Raw genomic sequence first — 23,095 nt, forward strand, 5'->3', positions numbered from 1 at the left:
TTTATGAAAAACACATAGCAGCATCACAATAACTCTTTAACGTGACCAACAGACAGACAATGGTCGCTACATCACATCATATTGCTGGTAGTTAAGCCAGTTAACATGTAAACAAATAACGCAAACTTTATTTTTCTTTTGAATTAAAGAAAACAACAATCAACACATAATTAAAGCCTGAATGAAACACAGTGGGGAGATAAACAGCCCACGTTTCACTTTGAACATTTATGTTGCTGAGAGCTTGTAAACATGAAAACACACTGCAGGTATTCTGTGTTGTTTTTGGTCGTGCATGAAAAGCCATATTTCAAAAAGCAGGGCTGATATTTACGGAGCCTCGTTGCCCCGGTGTCGGCCCCAGGGCCTTAACGTTTCTCAGCTGGTGAAGCTGCTGTTAGGCTTTCTGGTGACTGACCTTGAGACCCCTGCTGCTGCTGCTGACCCAAGTCTGAGCTGGAACACTTTTTTTGTGAAGCCATCGCTCCATTTATCATCATCAGGTAGCCAGCAAACTTGCTGCAGCTGTGGCTAAAGCAACAACGTGCCAGTTTTTTTCTCTTTCTGGTTTATATCTACCAATCAGGAACCCCTCAATGTTAGGAGGAGGGATTTATCATGAGGAGGGAGAGAAGCTGGACGGATAATGAAGCTGGACTGAGAATGGAGCACACAGACAGGGAAGGGGAGCCGTGAAAACAGATGTGATTGGGTCAGCAAACTGTCATTATAAAGAAAACAACTAATGGGCCTTGCTGGTATTATATGTGTAGCTAATTGCCTTTCAAAAGAAAAAATTTAAAAATCAACCCTACAAGCTCAAAGGAGGTACAACCAGGAAGATACCCAGTAGGCAAAATAACCAGTCCAGCTCTGACCATGGGTGAACTCTATCACCTTCACCACAGAGAGTGGGGCTGTTTCTAAGAAAACTGAGAAAACTGAGAAACACCACAATGACGCACCCATGCACACATCAGCACCAAAGCAGCGAGCACATCATCCTGTTTCCTATGTCTATATATGTGGTCTGGTTTATGTTAGCCAATCAAACACAGTGTGGTCTGACAAGAGCTGAGAAACTGTCAGTTTTCTTCCATTCAGCACAAAGATCTGAGCACGATGACATCTGCAGCGTTTGTCTTCATTCTGACGTGTTTGGTCCTGGGGTCAAATGGTGCGTTGAGTTTTCATTGTTATGTATTTATCTAAAATCTAGTGAATGTTCACAGATCCATTCTGTTTCAAGATTTCTGATGTTTAAGCTTTTGATTTTAATGACATGGTACTTTTATCACACATCGCATTTCAGCCCAGACAGTTAATCTGAAGTCATCTACATCTGTTCATCATGAGATACGAGAAACTGGAGAGAGTCTGACTCTGAAGTGTGTCTTCAAAGATGACCGTTATTCATGGGTTTATTGGTACAAGCAAAGTCTTGGAGGGAACCTGAAGGTCATCTCCTCCTTCCAAAACTCTGCAACTTATAAAAGTTTCCATGGAGAGTTTAAGAACAATTCACGCTTCACAATGAAGGGTAAAAACGGTAAAAATGGTTTGACAATCTCAGATCTACAAATGTCAGACTCAGCCATTTATCACTGCATAGTTTGCAGTTCCTGCAATATACAAATTCTAGAGACCATCACAGTCAGTGTGAAGGGTTCAGGTGTGAGCGTCCCAGCTCTGGTCCATCAGTCAGAGTCTGAAACCATCCAGCCAGGAGGCTCTGTGACTCTGAACTGTGCAGTCTACACTGGGACCTGTGATGAAGAACACAGTGTTTACTGGTTCAGAAACTCTGAGGAAGCTCATCCAGGACTCATTTACACCCATGGAGGCAGGAATGATCAGTGTGAGAGGAACCCTCACTCACACACTTAAACTTGTGTCTACAACTTGAACATGAGGAGCCTGAATCTTTCTCATGCTGGGACCTACTACTGCGCTGTGGTCTCATGTGGACACATACTGTTTGGAAACGGGACCAAGCTGGACTTTGGAGGTGAGTTTCTTCATTGTCAACATGATCCCCCATGAGAACTCTCTAATCAGACTAAACACAGATATAAAGCTCTGAGCTCGGCTTCTTCTGTCTGACTGTACCCACAGATGAGGTGAGCTCTGGTGTCTTGGTGTATTCTCTGAGTGGAGCTTTGATATCTGCAGTTATCCTGATAGTTGTCCTGGCCTTCTTATTGTACAAGATGAACAAAAGAATCTGCTTCTTATCTCAAGGTATGATCACTAACACTGTTAGTATCTTCCTGTTTTCACTAAGTCTTCATTCTGAATTCAAGAGTGATTTCTGTGTTTCACCATCAGAGATACAAGCAAGATTTTCAGCTCCCTCCACAACAAACATTGAGGTAAGATTTAGGACTGAAGAATATACTAAACCTTTTTTTTCTGCATTTTTATACGTTTCTCGAGGTTCATTTTGTGATATATATATATACTTTTCTAGGGTAACAGAGGAGCAGATGATGTCTGTTATGCCGCTGTGAACGTTAACATGCCCAACACATCAAGAAGACAGAGAAACACAGCCAGAGATGAATGTGTGTATTCCAGTGTGAGGCAGTAGAAGTCACCATGGTTCATCTTTTACTACGTCACTTTAAACTGATGTTGGACTGATAACATTTTCAGCAATGTGACTTTTCTGAATCAGATACGTTCTTGAGTACGTTGTGCTTTAATTAAATAATTTGCATCATTTGAGAGTGAAGAAAAAATGTTTTTAAATTAAAGTTTTCTCTTTACTTAGTTTTTTTTTTCAATCTATTCAGTATTATTGTTCTGTATTTTATTGCCATTTTTATAGACAGTTTCAAACTAAGGTAACCCGCTTTGAGGACTACACCTGAGAATAACCAGCAGTCCTTTACCAGCTTTGTGCTTGTTATTGATTAAAACAAATAAAACAATTTTTTTTTTCATTTAAGGAATTACAGTAATTAATTTTGTTAATTATATATATATATATATATATATATATATATATATATATAGTTGTTGTTGTTTGTTTTTTAAGCATTTAGACAAAACAACATGATCAATATTCCTCTGTATAATTTCATCTCTTACTGCAGTCTGACTGGATGTTTGATTGTATTTTCAATGATTTCTAAGAGTTTTGTGAATCAAAATGTTTAAAATATGATTGATTGTAATGGCAGTGCTTCGATGAATTGTACGTGTTTAAACATTGAAATTAAGAAAATAAATGGTCTTTTTTTTTGAGCTCCCTCCACAAGAAACCTGTTTGTTCGTTTTTTCTTTAGGTTTATTTTTGAGCATTTTTGTGCCTTTATTTGATAGAGGAGGACAGTGAATAGAGTTAGAAACAGGGACGAGAGCAGGGGAGAGACGTGTGGTAAAGGGCCTCAGGCCAGATTTAAAACCCGAGCCCTAAACTACCAGGCCTCCTGCACCCCCAGATTTGTTCCTTTAACTGTACAGAAAAATTGTCATTCAAAAACTTTTTCTGCATTTGTTATGTAAATTTTTCTTACAGTTCATTTCTGGTAGACTTATGTGTATATATATATATATATATATATATATATATATATATATATATTTTAGAGGGTAGTGAAGAAGTATTGTATCTTTCATGACATTCTCAACATTTCCAAGTTTGATTTTATTTTCTCCTACATTTATCTCTATAGACGGTCTCTAACAGGGGCCACCCGCTTCAAGGTCAACACCCAAGAATACCCAGCAGTCCTAGACCAGCGCTTGTGCTTGTGTTATTGATTAAAACAAATAAAGCCATAGCTTTTTAACTGTAAACTTTAGTGATTGACAGTTTTTTTGGGGTTATTTTTTTTGGGGGGGGGGGGTGGGGGTTGTTAGCATTGTTTATTTTTAATTCTGCAAAAACTGCTTGTTTTAGTTTAGTTTTTATTAGAGTTAGCTTTTTATTTTTACACATATCAGGACTGAGTGAACATCATAGATTGTTAAAAACATATTCAGACAGGCTTCTCTTCACTTATCATATATTTATTTATTTAAAGATGTTTGAATACACCTCCAGACATAAAACTACCACTGTGTGGAGTCTTAACCAATCAAATCAGTCCATTTTACTCCCCAGGTTTGGTCCAGTATGGTCGTGTCAGAAACTAAAACTCAGGATATTTTGTCTCTGTTTTAATTTTATTATAGTTAGTTTTGTAAGCGCTCTATACAGTTTTAGTTAGTTTTCTTTTTCTTGGTAAAGCTTAGTTTTTATTTAGTTTCAGTTAAAATGATTTTTAAATTGTATCTTTAGTTCTTTAGTTAGTTTCAGTTAACTATAATAACTCTGGTCTTTATTAAAAATGTTTGTTTCTTATTTTTATCAGTACCACATGGAGATTCATAGAAATTTTTCCTCATATTGTCAAACTTGTAACTGATTTGAACATTTTAAAGTTCTTGTGACAAAAAGAGTAGTTTTATTTTTTCCTCTTCGTTTATCAGATATTTACAGTTTTGTTGTTCAGTATGAGACAAGACCTGAAAAGTGAACACTAACGTTAAATTGAACACTTCTACAGACTCTAAAACATGAGGCAGATTTATAAAAGCAGAAGACGAGGCCAGGAAAAGGTTTGTTCAAACTAAAACAGACAGTAGAAGAGTGAAAGCAGCCGTAACCACAGGCAGTGCTTGAAAGGGAGGAACGTTTGGACCTGGACTTTTTGGATCAAACCAGCCCCTTAGAAAGGTTCAACTCACCTTACTAGTAACTGAACAGCATCTATATGTAACCTCTAAAGGACGACCACGTTTCCCCCCTAACTGTTAGAAGACTGAGGAATAATGTCACTGCTGCATGAATGTTGATCTGGTTCTGACTGACTCTGCTGTGGTAGAAGGTCTCTATTAAGACCACGTAGTCACAGACCACTGAGCTCATTTCCTTTCTTTTGGTTTGAAGAGTCTTTTCAATAGAAACTGAACTCTTTAAACCTATTAACCATCAGTCAACCAGAGTTTCTGTTAGAGGGGAGAATTTCTCATGAGGAGCAGTGTAGACAGCCTTTCAGGTGATGTTAACGGGTCGATCAAATGTTATCATGAACAATAAACCAATGAGCTGTTATCTGTATTATATGGGTTAATGATTGGAGATTAAAAGAAAAAATGAATGACAAACCAGACTGAACCCAAGGGTCTCTGCCCAGCAGGAACATGCTCAGTGCGGCAAATTAGCAGTCTGACCTGTAGTGAGAAGTTACAAGTTATAAAAACTTAAGTTTACTTGTTTTAAACTCAGTTAAGTAAATCTTCAGCTTTAATGGCTAAGGAGTAGAGGTCACTGGTTTATAATGAGTGTTTATAACAGGATACCAGAAACTGAGTTAGTTCACCTCAGTGTTTCTGAGGGTGGTAAAGATCGTTCAAACAAACACAAAATTACTCCTGGATTACATCTGCACATCAATGTTGTTTAAGGATTTAATTTTGATGAGTTTATTGGATTATTATATGAAGAAAAACAAAAATACATCCATGCAACCATCAATGATACAATCTGAAAATTGTAAATGATGAATGCAGTTTATTATAATGTTCTGTACAGCAGTGGTTCTCAACTGGTCCACCCATAGGACCCACCACCACCTCCCTGATGTCAACTGGGACCCAATATTTATTTATCTATTTATTATTTGGATACTTGACCATTTATATAATAAAAATGTTGCGGTATGGACCTTAGATGAAAAAATATGCAAAAGAACAAAAAAACATATGACTGAACAAAGAGACAGGCCACAACTTTGGGCTGACATGCATTTAAAAAAATTTTTTCCCCCCCTTCAGAAAAAAAAAAAAAAATTATAATGTAAATGTTGATTTTGTTTTTAAAACCTCAAAAAAAAAAAAAACAAAAAAAAAATTCTTGAATATATTTCCATCCAAATCAACCAGAATTAACTCCTTCTCCAGTAAAACAGAGTAAAATAAACAGAGACTGATGTCAGCCTAAGACTTATTTCCAGGAATCAGTCCACGACCCACTGAAAACAGCCCCACAACCCATTCTTTGGTCCCGACCCACCAGTTGAGAACCACTGTACTGTGGTATTATGTGCAGAAATACGTCGTCTATTCACAAGAAATTCAAATGTACAGAACAAGACAACCCTCAGATGATGTTTAACCAGTTAATCCAGACAGTAACTGACCTGATACTAAAGTTAGTATGCAAAGGAAAAGTGACACAGACTTTTGATTCTGAGGTAAATTTGCCGTGCAGACTGGAAATACATCCTGTTTATGTATGAACATTTATTAAACATATTTATCATGCCTTTATTAGTTGATAAAGTCTGTGTACCAGACAACATTTAACACAAATCTGTGAGTAAATAAAGATTCCTGTGATCACATGTCAGATCTCTGTCTGTGAGTTTAAACACTGGTGATGTTTTAAGGGCCACAAATAATGAGTTAAATATTTAATAACTGCATAAATTGCCTGTTTTGTCCCTTTAGGCTCACTGTAGTAAAGCTACTATAGCAGCCCATGCTGCACAGTCCTGCTCTCACAGTGATGGGAAATGAGGACAGCATTGCACCTTTGGGTGTCTCATTTCAGGTTAAAAGCTCACCATCATCTCAGTGGAAAACCCCAGAGTCATCTGCATATCATGATATCAAACCTTTCACCTCTTCTCCGTTCCCTTCAGCTATTTTCAGTTTGGTTTCTACCTGCAGCAAATTATTTCTCAGTGGTCATCATTGCTTTGAGTTTGCAAGAGGTTCTCTTTTTTATTAAAAAAGTAATTATTTTAGCAAGAAGTTCAGTATTATGAGCGCAAAGAGGTACAAATTACAAAATAAAAGCATGACAAAGAAAAGTTTCTGGCTAAAACTTAATTGAGCTACTTCAGAGAGAAAACAGCTAAACTAGAGCTCCTGAGAAATGCTAATGAAGCTGTCTCCTCTCTCTAACTCGACGTTTCAGAGCACACTGGTGCAGCAGTGCAGCTGTTACTGAAACAATGAATCTTAAAGTCAAGATCCCAAAATAAATATCTTTGCATTCATTTGATCCTCAAATCAATCACTGGTAGCTGCTTCACACTGTCAAAATAAAGGTAGAATTTGGTCTTGAAGATTTTACACATGATAATACAACTGCAATTCATCATGGTTGACTGAGGAAACTCTGCACATAGTGGTAATTATTTTTCTGACAATCCTAGATAATCCTGTATATTATACAAAGATCTACATTTACATTAAACAGTAAAAGAGTGACGTAGAAAATCTGCTTCCTGTAGAACAAAGCTCAGATGTAACATGTCAGGTTTTACTTCCTTAAGGTGTGGTACACACATTCACTCCAGGTCAGATCTCTCTGTCTTCTTGATCTCTTGGTCACGTTGACTGCAGCATAATAGAGCTGCTGGAGGTTTTGGTAATCCTGGTAATAAAATATGTTTTACACTTATTTATTTTGATCATGCAAATGGAAGACATGTTCAAGTTAGCATTAAATATGAAGCGAATATTTGGAAATATAGTCATTACAGGAATTTTGAGTTTCTTTTGTTCAGACATGTTAGTTTTTCACCTTGACAGTTTCGGCGAGCAGCTCTCGCCTTCTTCAGAAGTGTCTCACTGACAGCGTGTGACGTGTCAGCCGGCAGATTTTGACAGCCGGCAAATGTGGCACGCCCAGCGGCGCTGCCGGATCTGCCAGGCCAGCCACGACCACGCCGTAATGGCATGTCGTGGCAGGCCCAGACGAAACCAACCGCTCCGCCAAGCGCACCGTGGCCCCCGCCGTCCTATTTCCTCTGGAGCAGAGTGTCCCAGGTGTGGGAAAGCATGAAGCCCTCTTCGTCCCTGTTTAGTTAGTGGGCATGCCGCCTGCGGGCATGCCGCATGCCGGTTCCTCTCACACTGATCATTCCTGCCTCCATGGGTGTAAATGAGTCCTGGATGAACTTCCTCAGAGTTTCTGAACCAGTAAACACTGTGTTCTCCATCACAGGTCCCAGTGTGGACTGTACAGTTCAGAGTCACAGAGCCTCCTGGCTGGATGGTTTCAGACTCTGACTGATGGACCAGAGCTGGGACGCTCACACCTGAACCCTTCACACTGACTGTGATGGTTGCTAGAACTTCAAGCTTGAAGTTATCTGAACCTATGCAGTGATATGTAGCTGAGTCTGACATTTGTAAATCAGAGATTGTTAATGTATTTTTACTGTTTTGAGTATCCAGTGTGAAGCGTGGATTGTTCTCAAACTTGCCATAAAAATGATTTGAAGTTCCTAATTTGGTGAAAGAACAGATGGGCCTCAGATTCTCTCCAAAATGTTGGTTAAACCAATAAAACAATTTGGAGCTATCATCTTTGACTGAACATTGTAAAGTCAGATTCTCTCCAGTTTCTCGTCTCTCATGATGAACAGATGAAGATGATTCCAGAGCAACTGTCTGAGCTGAAATCAGAAAAAAGACAGAGAATATAATATTTAAAACACTGAAGATAACAGAGTGAAATAAAACAGAGATTAACAACCTAACTCACCAGTTTCTCCTACGATCAAACACGTCTGTCATGGTGCTCAGATCTTCCTGCTAAATGAAAGAAAACTGACAGTTTCTCTCTCTTCACAGACCACGCTGCGTTTGATTGGCTAACAAGAAATGAGACATGTAACGGAAGTATTCTGACATTCTCACGGTTCAGTGCTGTTTGTTGTGGTGGAGTGTTCCTATTTCTCTTTTCTCTTCATTTCAGATGCCTCAGCAGTTCACCATTTAACATTCATCGCTTCAGCACTAGCACACACCAAAGAATGCTGGGTAATTTTTAGATCCCACATGCTGGATCAAGGCTGTTGGATAAGTTTGATCCAACGTTAGATTAGAAATATTGAACCAGAAAAATGTGTTGCTTAATGGGTGGGGGAGGGACTCTGCCATTTCAAATTTGGGGTGGAGTTTCCATAATGCTTTTGGTGGGTTGTGTAGATGTGTTTCAGATGCATTTAAATGTGTTTAGTAGTGATGTTACGTGCTGTGCCGATGCTTCGAAGCGTGTGTTGAGTAATATAGGAAGTGTTTCCGCGAAGCGCGTACCGAGGCTTGTATCGTTTCACATGAGTGACGTCATTGGTGACATCTGAAGCCTCGCTGCCCAGTTGTACCACGTGACTGGTTCAGCAAGTGGTTCAGATCTTTGCGCTGAGGTTTGACAGCAACATAAATCCCATCCAAAATGTGTGGTTATGAGAGGAGATTTTTGGGTAGTTTTGAGTTTGTATATTTTGGATAGTTTGGTGAGCTAGACAGTTAAACCAATGCCATTTCCCAAAAGTGACACGGAACAAAAATATATGATATTACCCCTGCTGCCTTCAATATATATTATAGTATATTATAGTCATACATCTTTTTCATTATTCAAAGTAATTCCCAAACAGCTGATGCTGACACATAATAACAGTGTATCACAGAACACTGGTAAAGATCACAGCTGCATGTTTTACACACTTTGGCCTGCAGGTGGTTTCTTGTGCACATGAAGCCTCGAGAACTGAACCCTTTTCTGAACCAATTTGCTGGAAAGCTTCAAAGCTTCATGAAGCTTCATCTCACCATCACTGGTGTTTAGATGTTGTGTGTTGTACAGTGATCATTGTTGGGATTCACTGTAGCTCATGGTTTTGGTGAATTATTGTTGTTTCTGTGTTAAACACCTCTGCACCATGAGTGAAGTCGTCCAATAAGTTGGTCACTTCCGGACTGTGGAAAGCTGGCTTACATTTGAAAAGATGATGACTTTAAACTCTGATGATTCCTAGCTCCTCATCTGTTTCTTCACTCCAGGATCAAGCCCATAACCCAACCCTGCTGAGTTAAAATAACTAAAATAACTAGAGTTGGCTCAGTCTCTTTTTGACCCAGAACTGGATTACCAAAATAACCCATGGATGCTTCACATGAACACCGAAAACAAGACAGAACACAGAGGAAAACACTGTGTTGAGAGATTGTTGTCAGATTGATGAGAGATTGTAGACTGTGGTCTACAGGAGGTGCTCCAGGAGTTTTAAACATGTCCATAGAGTGGACAGAGTGGAGATATGGGAGTAGAGAGAAGGCCAGTGTCTGAGGACTGGAGGTTCCAGGTGAAGGGGGTCAGAGAGGTACTGAGGGGCATGGAGGGATCTGTAAATAAGAGGGAGGATTTTGTACCTGATGAGGAACTTAACTGGGAGCCAGTGGAGGTGGATGAGGGTAGAGGTGATGTGCTGCCAGGGCCTAGTGCAGGTGAGAACCCTGGCAGTGGAGTTTTGGACATACTGGACTAGACTAGACTCCAGAGCAGTCATGTAGACATAAGGGGATGAAGGCATGGTTGAGAGTGATGGTCTGGAGATATTTTTGAGGTGGAAAAAGGTCATTTTGGTCACACACTGGAGTTTGGACTGGAAGCACAGTATGGAGTTCTGGATGATGCCCAGGTTTCAGACCTCAGAGGACTGGCGGATAGGACTACCATCCACATCGTGCATCCAGATTCCCAACCCTCCTGATCAGTGCTTAGAGGGCCTCAATGATGAGCTCTGTTTTGTTGCTGTTCAGTTTGAGGTTGTTGGTTGACATCCAGGTTTTGGTTTCTTGTAGACCACTGACCAGTGAGTGTGGGGGTGAATGGTCCAGTGAATGAACCAGTGAGTGGTGTAGTGTGAAAATAAAGCTGTGTGTCATCAGCATAAGAACTCCAACTGAGACCATGTTTGTGGTTTATGTAACCAAGAGTGGAGTCTAGGACAGAGCCTTGAGGCAGGCCTTGGTTTACTGGGGCTGGAGGACAAAGGTGACAACTGTTTTCTGTTTGAGAGGTATGACTGAGACCAGGAGAGAGCTGTTCTGGTAATGTCTAGGTGGTGGGATGGATGCTTGAGGAGGATGGTGTTGGAGATTGTGTCTGGAGTCTGCTGCTGTGAGGAGGTCATGAGGGATTTTGATGAGGGTGGTCTCTGTGTGGTGGTGTTGTCGGATCCTGATCAGTGGGGTTTAGAGAACTCATGGTTGGACATGTGGTGATGAAGCTGAGCAGTGGCTGCTTTTTCTAAGATGTTGTAGGAGAGAGGAAGGTCAGAGATCAGTCTTTAGTTGCTGATGTCCTCTGGGTCTGAACTGGTGAATGGGTGTTACTGCGACCAGTCTGAAGCAGGAGGGGACTGTTCCAGTTTGTAGGGAGGAGTTGATGATGTCCACCATGATCAGGTACTGGACAGGTAGACAGGCTTTGACCAAGGATGTGGGCATGGTCCAGGGAGCGTGTAGAAGTACTAGTTTTTCACTACATGCAAATGAAGCAGAATGATAATGGTGAAATCCTGCATCCTGATTGGTTGTCATTTCAACTAGAGAGACCAAAGGCAGCTTTAAGCTGCATCCTCCCTCCTCATAAGGATTCAGTGTTGCCAATATTTAGCGAGTTTTCAGACCCCTCTAGCAACCCTTTTTCTAAAAAGCGACTAGCGACAAATCTAGCAACTTCCTCTGGTGTTACTAGAGACTTCTGGAGACTTTTGGAAACTCTGATGTTAAAGTATGTATCATTGTTGCTCCTCTCCGTGGGCCCCTCCCGTCCCAAAACACTCACAGGCAGCACAGTCCTCACAGCAGTCTGTCTCTGCTGCAGTCAGAGCAGGAGATGCTCACGCCCCCATGTCAGACTGCAAATTAACTGTGAAGGTGCCTTAACAGTTTTTTCTATTGTCTCTTTTTGGTCGATTTAAAGTTGTTAATGAAGACTTTATGCAAAAAATATTTATAAATGTTAAAAATGTTAATGTTTCACTGGAATTTGATGTAGGCTTGTAAGTGGACCATAAGGCTTAAAACAAAAAAAAAAGTAAGAAAGCTAAACTTCTAAGAAAAATAGAATAACTAATAGATTAATAAACTAAAAATAAAAATTAAAGTAACTCTGCCAGAGTATCTCTGGAGTCATTTTTGTCTGTCCCAAGCCCAGATAAAGGAGGAGGGTTGGAATTGTGACGTTATGAAAACAAGAATCGACAGAAGCAAGTTCATTTGTAGTTCTATACATCTTAAAGATCTTTAAACTCACTTTTTGTCTCTGTCATGACGTTTTCCCTCTCTCCTACAGCGTCCATTACAATTAAATGCATACCCATGATTATGCAAATTAGATGATGACATCATTTAGTGACTTCTGGCGACTTTTAGGACAGCCTCTCTCAGGGAAGACTGCAAACTCGGTGATGCTAGAGTCTCTGTTTTTAAGAAGTCATTGAAAAACAGAGGATCCTCAAAAATCCACATCCCAGGCAAAGGACTAGTGACTCTGACAGCCTGAAGAACCTTCCAGGCTTGAAGGACCGATGCATAAAACGATGTGAGTCCTGTGATGTCAGTGTCCTTTAAGTCAAATTAAAAACAACTGTTTAGAGTATCCCAGGCACCAGCCTTACTCAGCAGAAGGTTAGCTGTTCCCAACCATCTGGCCACACAGTCATAAAGAAGTCTCTGAGCAGCTCTCAGTCTGAAGGCCATGACCCTGGAGGAGATGTTTATGAGTCCTTGGCCTCCTTCTTCCACCAGTGGATACAGAACTGCAGCCCAAATCCAGTGTTGCCCAGACCAGAAGAAAGCAACGATCAGCCGCTGTATTTCCTCCATTAAGCCCCTGGGTGGTTGTAGAACAGTCAGCCTGTGCCAAAGCATTGAGGCAACCAGGTTGTTGACCACCAGAACTCTCCCCTATAGGACAACTGGGGCAGGAGCCATTTCCACTTTGACAGTTTAGCTCACACCTTCTGGACTAACCCTTCTCAGTTCTTTTTCTCATATTCAGCGGTGCCTAAGTAGATTCCTAAGAACTTCATATCATGATGTCCCCGCTGTAAACCTCCAGGCAGACTGAGGACTGCCTGTTCTCTCCATAGACCTATTTTTGAGGGCTTCACATTTCCCCCAGTTTACCTTAGCAGATGAAGCCCTTTCATACAGAGAAAGACAGCCTCCAACTGCTTCAATATCTTCCTGATTGTTAATAAAGATATTCACATCGTCAGCATATGCTGACACAATGAGAGGATTGTGAGTCTGTCCTGGAACAGAAAAACCACTAAGCTTACTTTTAAGTTTACAAAGAAGTGGTTCATTGGCAGTACTATAAAGCTGTCCTGAGATTGGGTATCCTTGTCTTATTCCTCTCTGAACATTAATAGGACGGCTTAGTCCACCCCCTAACCAGGCAGGATGCATTATTATATAATAAACTCACCCATGAAGTGAACTGCTTTCCAAAACCAAAAGCACTTAATGTAGAGAACAGAAAACCATGATCTACTCTATCACAGGCCTTTTCTTGGACAACAGATATAACACCAACATTTTTGTCAAATAGTTCACAAACATCCCAAACATCTCTCATTAGAAACAGGTTGTCCTTGATAGTCCTTTCAGGTATACAGTAAGTTTGATCTGGCTGTATTATTAGACCCAGAACATCCTTTAATCAGTTTGAGAGAGCCCTGGAAAGCACTTTATTATCACTGCACAAGAGGGCCACAGGGCTCCAGTTTTTTAAACAGGCTAAGTCCCCCTTTTCAGGGAGAAGTGAGAGAACAACAACCCCTTTCTAAAGCACTCCTTCATCACTTCATAGAAGTCCTCTCCTAGACAGTCCCAGAACCCCTTATAGAACTCAATGGGCAGTCCGTCTATCCCAGGCGCACAGCCAGACACCAGCTGGCCCACAGCAGTGGTTAACTCCTCAAAGGTAAGGTCCTTATCTAGATCGTCTCTTTCCCAGGTACTAAGCTGTGGAAGTCCATCCAGTAGCTCTGATGGACATGTTCTTTTCTAAAGAGTGTAGTATAAAAACTAACAGCATGTCTCCTCATCTCAACAGGGTCTACAGTAATCCTACCATCAGGCATCTTCAAACAAGACATTTGCTTCCTCCACGTGTTTTTCTTCTCCAAACTGAACTTGGAGCATCCACGTCCTTCACAGAAGTGAAGCGAGCTCTGACCAAAGCCCCCTTTACTCTCTCCATCATGAAGGAACTTAACTCCAGTCTCTTATTCTGAAGCAGCATGTCACCATCAGAAGTTATTCCAGCATGTAATCCACTCTCAGTGTCACTGATCTCTCTTTCCAGCTTCTTCACAGCATCTTTGATGTTTGCTGAAGCATGTGATGTGTACTGTTGGCAAAGAACCCGGATCTGGGTCTTTCCCACATCCCACCATGGACTCAAGGACTCAAAGTCCCTCTCCTCTTGTCTCCAGGCTGTCCAAAAACATTTAAAGTTCTGTCAAAACAGGTGTCTTGAAGTAGCTTGGTGTTGAAATGCCAGTAGTTTTTAACTTTCATGCCTGAAGAGAGAGTGAGATCTATATTGGTGAGATAGTCATCACTAAAACCCACTGGATAGATAGAGCTCCCAGTTAATCGAACTCTTAACCCTTCTGAAATATACAGCCAGTCTAATCTAGCTGCACTAACTCTGTAATCAACTGCTCTGACCCAGGTGTACTGCCTATCTGCTGGGTTTTTAATTCTCCAGGCGTCCACTAAATCAAACTGAGCTAGTGTGTTTTTAAGATAAGGAGACGACTGTAAATGTGGCTCTTCACTCACTCTATTCAAAGTGAAATCAATGGTACAGTTCCAGTCTCCACCTATAATAACATCATCCTGGTTTTTATCCAGCTCTTTCTTTAACTGATATAAAAATAATCTCTCTGAGCCTATATTTGGTGCATAAACATTCACAAAGGAGAACACAGATTCTTCAACCTCTGCTTTGACCATCAGAGCTCTTCCCTTCACTAATTCTTCACTTGACATAATTTTAACATTTAACTGGTCAGAAACCCCCCACCCCCACTAACATTACTACCATGACTTAGGAAAAAGGGACCTTTTCAAAAAAAAAATACCCCGGGCTATTTCATTATCACTGTCACTGAGTTTCCTGTAAAAATAAGATGTCTCTTTTTTCTACCTCACAACTTTAGTGACCAAAGCCCTCTTCTGCCTATCTGTCCCTCTGTTCATATTTAAAGAGCTTACTCTGACGCCCCCAGAGGGAAGACAGTAAAGCGTGTTTAACTCTGAAGGACACTTCCAAACTTTGTGTGGGAGAGTCTGAGAACATGAACACTAACTGATGAACAAAGCTCTCCTTTAAAAACACAACAACTGCTTTGTTCCTCTGTGAGGTGTATGAAAGGTTGGCGTGGCCACATGTTCACCTACAGTGAGCAACACGTCCTCCACTGACACTGAAGGCTCAGGTACCAACCAGGCCCCGTAATGAATGGACAGAAATGGCGTCTCGCAGATAAAAAATAAAGATGAATGTAGATAATACTTATTTTCTTTGCTCAGTGAAAGGCCAAACTCATCATCCTGATTAAAAAAAAAAATTCAGCTCTAGTTGGTACAAAAATGCTGAATATGAAACCATGAAACTCACTGCAGACATTAATGGGTTAAATTCAGAGAAAACATCTTATGTTTTAAAAGTTCTGAAAAATGTACATTAAACAGTAAAAGAGTGACGTAGAAAATCTGCTTCCTTTAGAACAAAGCTCAGATGTAACATGTCAGGTTTTACTTCCTTAAGGTGTGGTACACACATTCACTCCAGGTCAGATCTCTCTGTCTTCTTGATCTCTTGGTCACGTTGACTGCAGCAGGATAGAGCTGCTGGAGGTTTTGGTAATCCTGGTAATAAAATAGATTGTACATTTATAAATGAAGACATTTTCAAGCAACTATTTAATATAAAGCCAATATGTGGTATTAACATAGTCATCAAACGTGAGATATTTGGATTCACCTCTGCTGTGATAGTGGAGGAAGACTCTGATTGAGACACAAAGAAATTTTTTTTTAATAAAAGCTGTTAGAGTCAAAAAACCTTTAAAGAATAAATAATACTACCATCAGATTTGCTGCTGTTTCTCTTGTTCTTCATGACCAGGACAACTATCAGGATAACTGCAGATATCAAAGCTCCACTCAGAGAATACACCAAGACACCAGAGCTCACCTCATCTGTGGGTACAGTCAGACAGAAGAAGCCGAGCTCAGAGCTTTATATCTGTGTTTAGTCTGATTAGAGAGTTCTCATGTGGGATCATGTTGACAATGAAGAAACTCACCTCCAAAGTCCAGCTTGGTCCCGTTTCCATCCTCACACTGATTCTGATGGTTTTTAAAATCTGCATGTTGCAGTAAAAGCTAACCATGCAGTAATAAATTGCTGAGTCTGATAATGGCAGATCTGAGATTGTTAAGTCATTTTTACCATTTTTCCCTCCAGTGTGAAACGTGGATTGTTCTTAAATTCTCCATGGAAACTTCTATTAGTTGCAGAGTTTTGGAAGGAGGAGATGAGCTTCAGGTTCTGTCCAAGAATATGTTTGTACCAATAAACCCATGGAGAACGGTCATCTATGAAGACACACTTCAGAGTCAGACTCTCTCCAGTTTCTCTTATCTCATGATGAACAGATGAAGATGATTTCAGAAGATATGTCCAGGATGTACTACCTATGAGGTGAGAGACAAAAGTACCATGTCATTAAAATCCACTGATTTTACAGGTCCAAACGTTCCTTCCTGTCCAGCTCTGCCTGTGTGTACGGCTGCTTTCACACTTCTACTGTTTTAGTTTGAACAAACCTGAGTCTGATAGCTGAGTTTGCTGGACTCCTCTACTGCTTTCAGCAATATGACTCATGTTTATAGTCTGTAGAGGTGGATTACTCACCTTTCAGGTCTTTGTCTCATATTGAACGACAAAACTAAAAATATTTCTTAAACGAAGAGGAGAAAAAACTATAAATATATCAGAAAAACTGTTAAAACACTTAAACCAGTGAGGTTTTTCACAATGGGAGGAAATTTTCTATGTAAACCTCCATGTGGTAAAAACAAAGAAACAAACATTTTTAATGAAGACCATTTATTTTTTCTCATTTTCAATGTTAAAATATATAAAACACATCTACAGTAGCTCTGCTATTACAATAAAGATGAGATAAACTTTTAACAGAGAAATATTAATCATGCTGTCTTTTCTACATCCTTAAAAAGCAAAAATAAAGTGTAATTAATAAGAACATAAATTACTGTTATTTCACAGTTAAGAAAGATATGGTTGATATTTGTTTTAATCAATAACACAAGCACAAAAGCTGGTCTAGGACTGCTGGTTTCTCTGGGGTGTAGTCCTAAAAGCGGTTTGCCTTAGTTTGAAACTGTTTAAAATAAAGACAATAAAATACCCCAAAAAAAGGATACTGAAATACATTTTTCTAAAAAATATCCTCAATAAAGAGAGAACTTTGATTTGAAAAATGATTTTGTTAACTCTCCAATCATACAAAATTAATTTACAAACCCCACACACTCAACAACATTTCTGATTCACCGAGGTCACATTGCTGAAAATGTTATCGATCCAACATCAGTTTAAAGTGACGTAGTAAAAGATGAACCATGGTGACTTCTACTGCCTCACACTGGAATACACACATTCATCTCTGGCTGTGTTTCTCTGTCTTCTTGATGTGTTGGGCATGTTAACGTTCACAGCGGCATAACAGACGTCGTCTGCTCCTCTGTTACCCTAGAAAAACATACACGTCTATCACCTAATGGACCTCGAGAAATATAAAAAATGCAGTAGAGGAGTTTGGAATTTTTATTCTTCAGTCCTAAATCTTACCTCCATGTTTGTTGTGGAGGGAGCTGAAAATCTTGCTTGTATCTCTGATGGTGAAACACAGAAATCACTCTTGAATTCAGAATGAAGACTTAGTGAAAACAGGAAGATACTAACAGTGTTAGTGATCATACCTTGAGATAAGAAGCAGATTCTTTTGTTCATCTTGTACAATAAGAAGGCCAGGACAACTATCAGGATAACTGCAGATATCAAAGCTCCACTCAGAGAATACACCAAGACACCAGAGCTCACCTCATCTGTTGGTACAGTCAGACAGAAGAAGCTGAGCTACAATGTTACAATGTCATCTAGCAGACACTTTTATCCAAAGCGATGTACATACTTGAGCAGGAACAACACAAGCAAATATCTAGACAAGAAGAAACAACAGCAGAGAATGCCACAAAGTGCTTCAGGTCCAATTGGACGCAAGTGCTGCCGTGCAGAGTTAAACGCAAAGACATTGGAACAGCCAAAATGTGAGATCTCTCATCATCACCATCCATTAAGTTGTCTTCACAACACCTAATGACTGAAGTACCAAGTGCTGGGTCACTCACAATGAGCTAAGCATAAAAATCCTAGAAGCGAGTCAACTGTAGTTGGGATACGCATCCTATCACAGGGGGACAACACTGGAGAACAGTCTAGCTAAGTGCATAGTGTTCTCTAAAGAAGCTCTAAAGCTCAGAGCTTTATATCTGTGTTTAGTCTGATTAGAGAGTTCTCATGTGGGATCATGTTGACAATGAAGAAACTCACCTCCAAAGTCCAGCTTGGTCCCGTTTCCAAACAGTATGTGTCCACATGAGACCACAGCGCAGTAGTAGGTCCCAGCATGAGAAAGATTCAGGCTCCTCATGTTCAAGTTGTAGACACAAGTGTGAGTGTGTGAGTGAGGGTTCCTCTCACACTGATCATTCCTGCCTCCATGGGTGTAAATGAGTCCTGGATGAGCTTCCTCAGAGTTTCTGAACCAGTAAACACTGTGTTCTCCATCACAGGTCCCAGTGTGGACTGTACAGTTCAGAGTCACAGAGCCTCCTGGCTGGATGGTTTCAGACTCTGACTGATGGACCAGAGCTGGGACGCTCACACCTGAACCCTTCACACTGACTGTGATGGTGGCTAGAATTTTAATTTCATATGATCTGCAAGCTATGCAGTGATATGTAGCTGAGTCTGACATTTGTAAATCAGAGATTTTTAAATGATTTCTACCATTTTGAGTACCTAGTTTGAAGCGTGGATTTTTCTGAAACTCACCAAAAAAACTGTTTAAAGTTACATATTTGTTGAAAGAACAGATGGGTCTCAGTTTCTCTCCAAAACGTTGCTTGAACCAATAAAACACAATGGAGTTATGATGACCGACGGAACACTGTAAAGTCAGATTCTCTCCAGTTTCTTGTCTCTCATGATGATCAGATGAAGATGATGTCAGAGCAACTGTCTGAGCTGAAATGAGAAGACATTTAAAAGGTTAAAAGTATATATATGTAGAGATCATTGATTGAATCAATAAACGTATCAATAAGAAGTTACCTTACCAATGTACCCAAGACTCAAAAGCGTCAAGTAGATGACAAACGCTGCAGATGTCATCATGCTGAAACTTTCATGCAGAATGTGAGACAACTGTCCATCTCTCTCTCTCTCTCTTCACAGACCTCGGTGTGTTTGATTGGCTAACAAGAATAGAGCTGTACATAGGAAGTATACGGACATGCTCATAGTTTAGAGCTGTGTTTGTTGTGGTGGAGTGATCCTCTCTCTCTCTCTCTTTGTTTATTTGAGATGTCTCAGTAGTTCACCAGTTACTTGTTGGATGAGGATGTTGACTACTTTGCAGTTTCCTGAACTTTTGAGATCAAGTCATCAGCTAGTGCAGGAAAATGTCCAATGGGCATCCTCCAATGGTAGGATTCTACGTCACACAAGCACCGCCTTCTCAGAAAAAGGAAAAAAAAAATTCAAAGCAGATGTCCATTGGAGCTAATTAAAAGTTGTAAAGTGCAGATTTTTATCAGTTTGGTGCAAATGTCAGAAATTACACCAACATTGATGTGTTTTAACTTAATTCAGTCAGATGCCTCAGGGTACTGCTGAAATAAAATGTGAAAAAGTGTTCACTACTTCTTTAACATTTAAAGCCACAGACACAGGAACAGCTCGTTCTGAGCAGGGCTGAAACAGAGGATTTTTAGACATACAAAAATAAAATACTGGAGGGTTTTTTTTTTTTGGCAACAAACTTTACAGGCATGTTTTGGGGACCTCTGAGACCAATATAAACTGGTCTTAAAGGGTAAAATATGTGACCTTTAATACAAGTAAGGTCCAAACAGCACTATAGAAAATAAAAAAACAGTCTATTAATAACAATAATAATCATAATAATTAATAAGATTTATATGGTATAATGATAAAATTATAATAATCATAATCCTAGATTCAATTTATATAGCACCTTTAATGGGACACAAGCATGCTTCACATGAATATAATTGTACTTGTAAATCAGGCCACTTACAGATACTACTAGTTAGACTATTAAAGTCTTGATGTCTGACCAGAGGTCTGTTTGTGTCTCACAAAGACTACTAGTATGAATGTTGGTGCTACTAGTACAGACGTCTGTTCAAACTAGACGGACAAAAGTCCTCCAAGTGGCTGAAAAACAGTCACTAGTAGAAGTTTTCTATTCTAAATGTGACAGAGTTGAATACGAGTCTGACTAAATGGTGTACTAGCACTGACAAAGACTGCACTAATAGAGCTACTTGATGGTTGATACCAGTCTATCAATCAGTTTCTGAGAATCTATCCAGAACAACTAAAGATGAAACCACAATCTAAGGCTGTTGATATCACACCCTCTATGGAGGAAAGATAATGATACAAGGGGGGAGAGATCCTTTCTCCCTCCTAAACCTACACCTTCAGATTATCCTTCAGGAATGTCACTGAAAGGGGGGGGGGGGGGGGTTCTCTTTCCCTCATGGCTGACAACTTATCAAGGAACCACGTTTGAAAAACAAGAGTTTCTCAAGCAGTAGGACTCTCAAACTGCCATTTTGATGAAAGACAGCTCCCAGCGGAGATAAACACCTTAAAATCTGAATCCTTCGATTGATTGACCAAATGGTGAACCTCCTTAGACTAAATCCTGTCTTCCTGAAAGCTGTAAGAAACTTTGCACTACACCCCATAAATCCAAGGACTCTGTCTTCCTACAGAGCCGTGGCACAAAGCAGGCGCGTGTCGTAAATTCCCGGTGTTATCTCGACCACATGAAGCTGCAAGGATTGGAAGTATCAAAAAACTGTCTTAATCATTATGTTTCTATCAGGACATGTTCATATTTGGTTGAGTCTGTTTACAAGGAACAGAATGACGTGTCATACTAATCTCTGGTATCTTCCCTTACTGAATTATGGTTTTATGATATAATTTAGTTGTATTTCTCCAAGTTGACGAACAGAGACTGAAAATCGTCCCTGGACCAACATTGCCACCTTGTGGTCAAGTTCCGTCACACCCAAATGCAGAAACATTTTCTAATGTATAATTGTGCGTATAAACAATTAACTGTGTTTCTAATGTTTGTGTGATAGTTTATTGATAGTATTCTAGAGTTTTTATAACCATGTTGTGTTATCTCTACATTATCCGATTAACTTGATAATCTGGTGGAGAGTGGATTATTGATCTTTAGGCTTGATCTAGGATACAGACCCCTCCTCCTTCCTTTTAAAGAGAAGCCATGCTGAACACGAGTTAAGTGTGGAGTTCAGTGTGGAGTTCGGTGCAGAGTTCGGTGTGCAGTTCGGAGAAAGTGCTGCAGAGTGAGTTGGGTTCAGATCAGAAAGTGGTCAGGTCTACACAGTCCAAGAAGATGCTCACTGAGGAGAGCTCTGTTGAGTCTCCTTGGGCCTCATGGGCCCATTCTTGATCCAAGCGTTGTGCCAAGTCTGATAAACAATCAGACTTAGAATTTTTCTTATCCAGTACAAGATTTTTTCTAACCTTTTTATAGCTTAGTGCTAGATTTTTGTAACGCAGAGTTTTTGTTTTTCCTTTTTATCACACAATCGACTTCATTGTGAGCCAGCAGTCACGTGGTGTCGATGCGTTTGAGTTTATCCGATTTTTCAATTGGACGATCAAGAGCTGTTTTTGGAATGAGAGACAATCCTTCCCAGAGTCCGTGGACAAGAGTCTGTACAGCCGTCCCTACAGTCTGAGCGACCCATCAGCGCCGCAGCGGCCCAGCTTGAACCCATCCGGGTTGGACCAGAGTTGGCACGCGGTAGCTTCGGGCGTTCAGAACTTGCCAGGCGCCTTCCTCCGGGCCCCTCCAGATGGGTCCCCTCCTCCTCGCCTCCATCGAACGGCTGGTATGATCCAATTCATCTCTCTGGTGCTGATGTCTCCAACAGTTCCATTAAATTAGTTCAGATCTATTTTTCTTCCAAATTAACCCTCCAAATTCTACACCGTTGCTTAAATTTTTCCCGTTAGGATTATTAGAATAATCCACCCTCACCAACTAAGTTAGCATCCTTTCTCTTTACCATATTTAATCATGTTCTGTTTATTCATTTACATTATCTATTCATATAACCTGTGATTTATGTCTGTTATTTTGTGATTTTATAATAAATCTTCAAAAGACAGTCGTAGTTCGGGAATTCATTCTATTAAGCAGAGAAATAGAGTCAATGTTATGAGAATTCATTGCTTTAGGAATGACATTGATTTACAGTCAATGTTCTTGTTAATTAATTAAAGGTTTTGATTAATTAATATTTACAATATTTTATTGGTTATTAAATAACCAATCCGCGTAAGCGATGGTGCCCTATTCTTTACGAGGTTTACTTGATAATATTAATTTATTATCAACAAATTTTCACTACACTTAATAAGAAGAATTTTTCATTTAAAATCCATAATAATTTAATTTCTGTCATGATTTAAAATATAAATGGTTTTCAGCCCTAATCTGGACCAATACTGAGCTAAAACTTTACTGATAAAAGATTAAAATACTAACAGAATTTATGTGTTTAAAGAAATGGAGTAGGTCGGGTTTGATTTTCTTTCTCTGTTGGAGGTGAGAACACAGTTTTCTGTAGAGACTGAACAACACGCCAACAGAATCAGTTTGACTCGTGTATCAGGACTTTATTGGTAGACAACGTTATGTTGAATAAAAACACAAGACCTGAACGCCATGTAGACAGAGAGACAGAGAGCACCACATCAGGAAAACGTTACTAAAAGTCAATTTAACAACATAAATACATGACAAACTCAGAAGATACAGAC

At 39.8% G+C, this 23,095-nt stretch overlaps 1 protein-coding gene, 1 long non-coding RNA gene and 1 pseudogene across 2 annotated transcripts; 1 reads left to right on the forward strand and 2 right to left on the reverse strand.

The window, feature by feature from the left end:
- Positions 1 to 1,095: 1,095 nt before the first annotated feature.
- LOC121505041 lies at positions 1,096 to 2,878 on the forward strand (annotated as a pseudogene).
- A 12,677-nt stretch (positions 2,879 to 15,555) lies between these two features.
- On the reverse strand, positions 15,556 to 16,363 carry LOC121505049. The gene is made up of 3 exons (XR_005991510.1): positions 15,970 to 16,363; positions 15,866 to 15,891; positions 15,556 to 15,750 (listed from the first exon to the last, which is right to left on the reverse strand). It is a non-coding gene; the product is annotated as an uncharacterized LOC121505049 (long non-coding RNA).
- A 747-nt stretch (positions 16,364 to 17,110) lies between these two features.
- On the reverse strand, positions 17,111 to 19,369 carry LOC121505042. Its single transcript, XM_041780172.1, has 5 exons — positions 19,312 to 19,369; positions 18,524 to 19,219; positions 17,893 to 18,018; positions 17,762 to 17,805; positions 17,111 to 17,662 (listed from the first exon to the last, which is right to left on the reverse strand). Exons 1-5 carry the CDS (start codon positions 19,367 to 19,369, stop codon positions 17,543 to 17,545), a joined length of 1,044 nt encoding a protein of 347 aa, XP_041636106.1. The 3' UTR covers positions 17,111 to 17,542.
- Between the last annotated feature and the right edge of the window lie 3,726 nt (positions 19,370 to 23,095).

This window comes from Cheilinus undulatus, linkage group 22 (assembly GCF_018320785.1).
Source record: "Cheilinus undulatus linkage group 22, ASM1832078v1, whole genome shotgun sequence".
Classification (NCBI taxonomy): domain Eukaryota; kingdom Metazoa; phylum Chordata; class Actinopteri; order Labriformes; family Labridae; genus Cheilinus; species Cheilinus undulatus.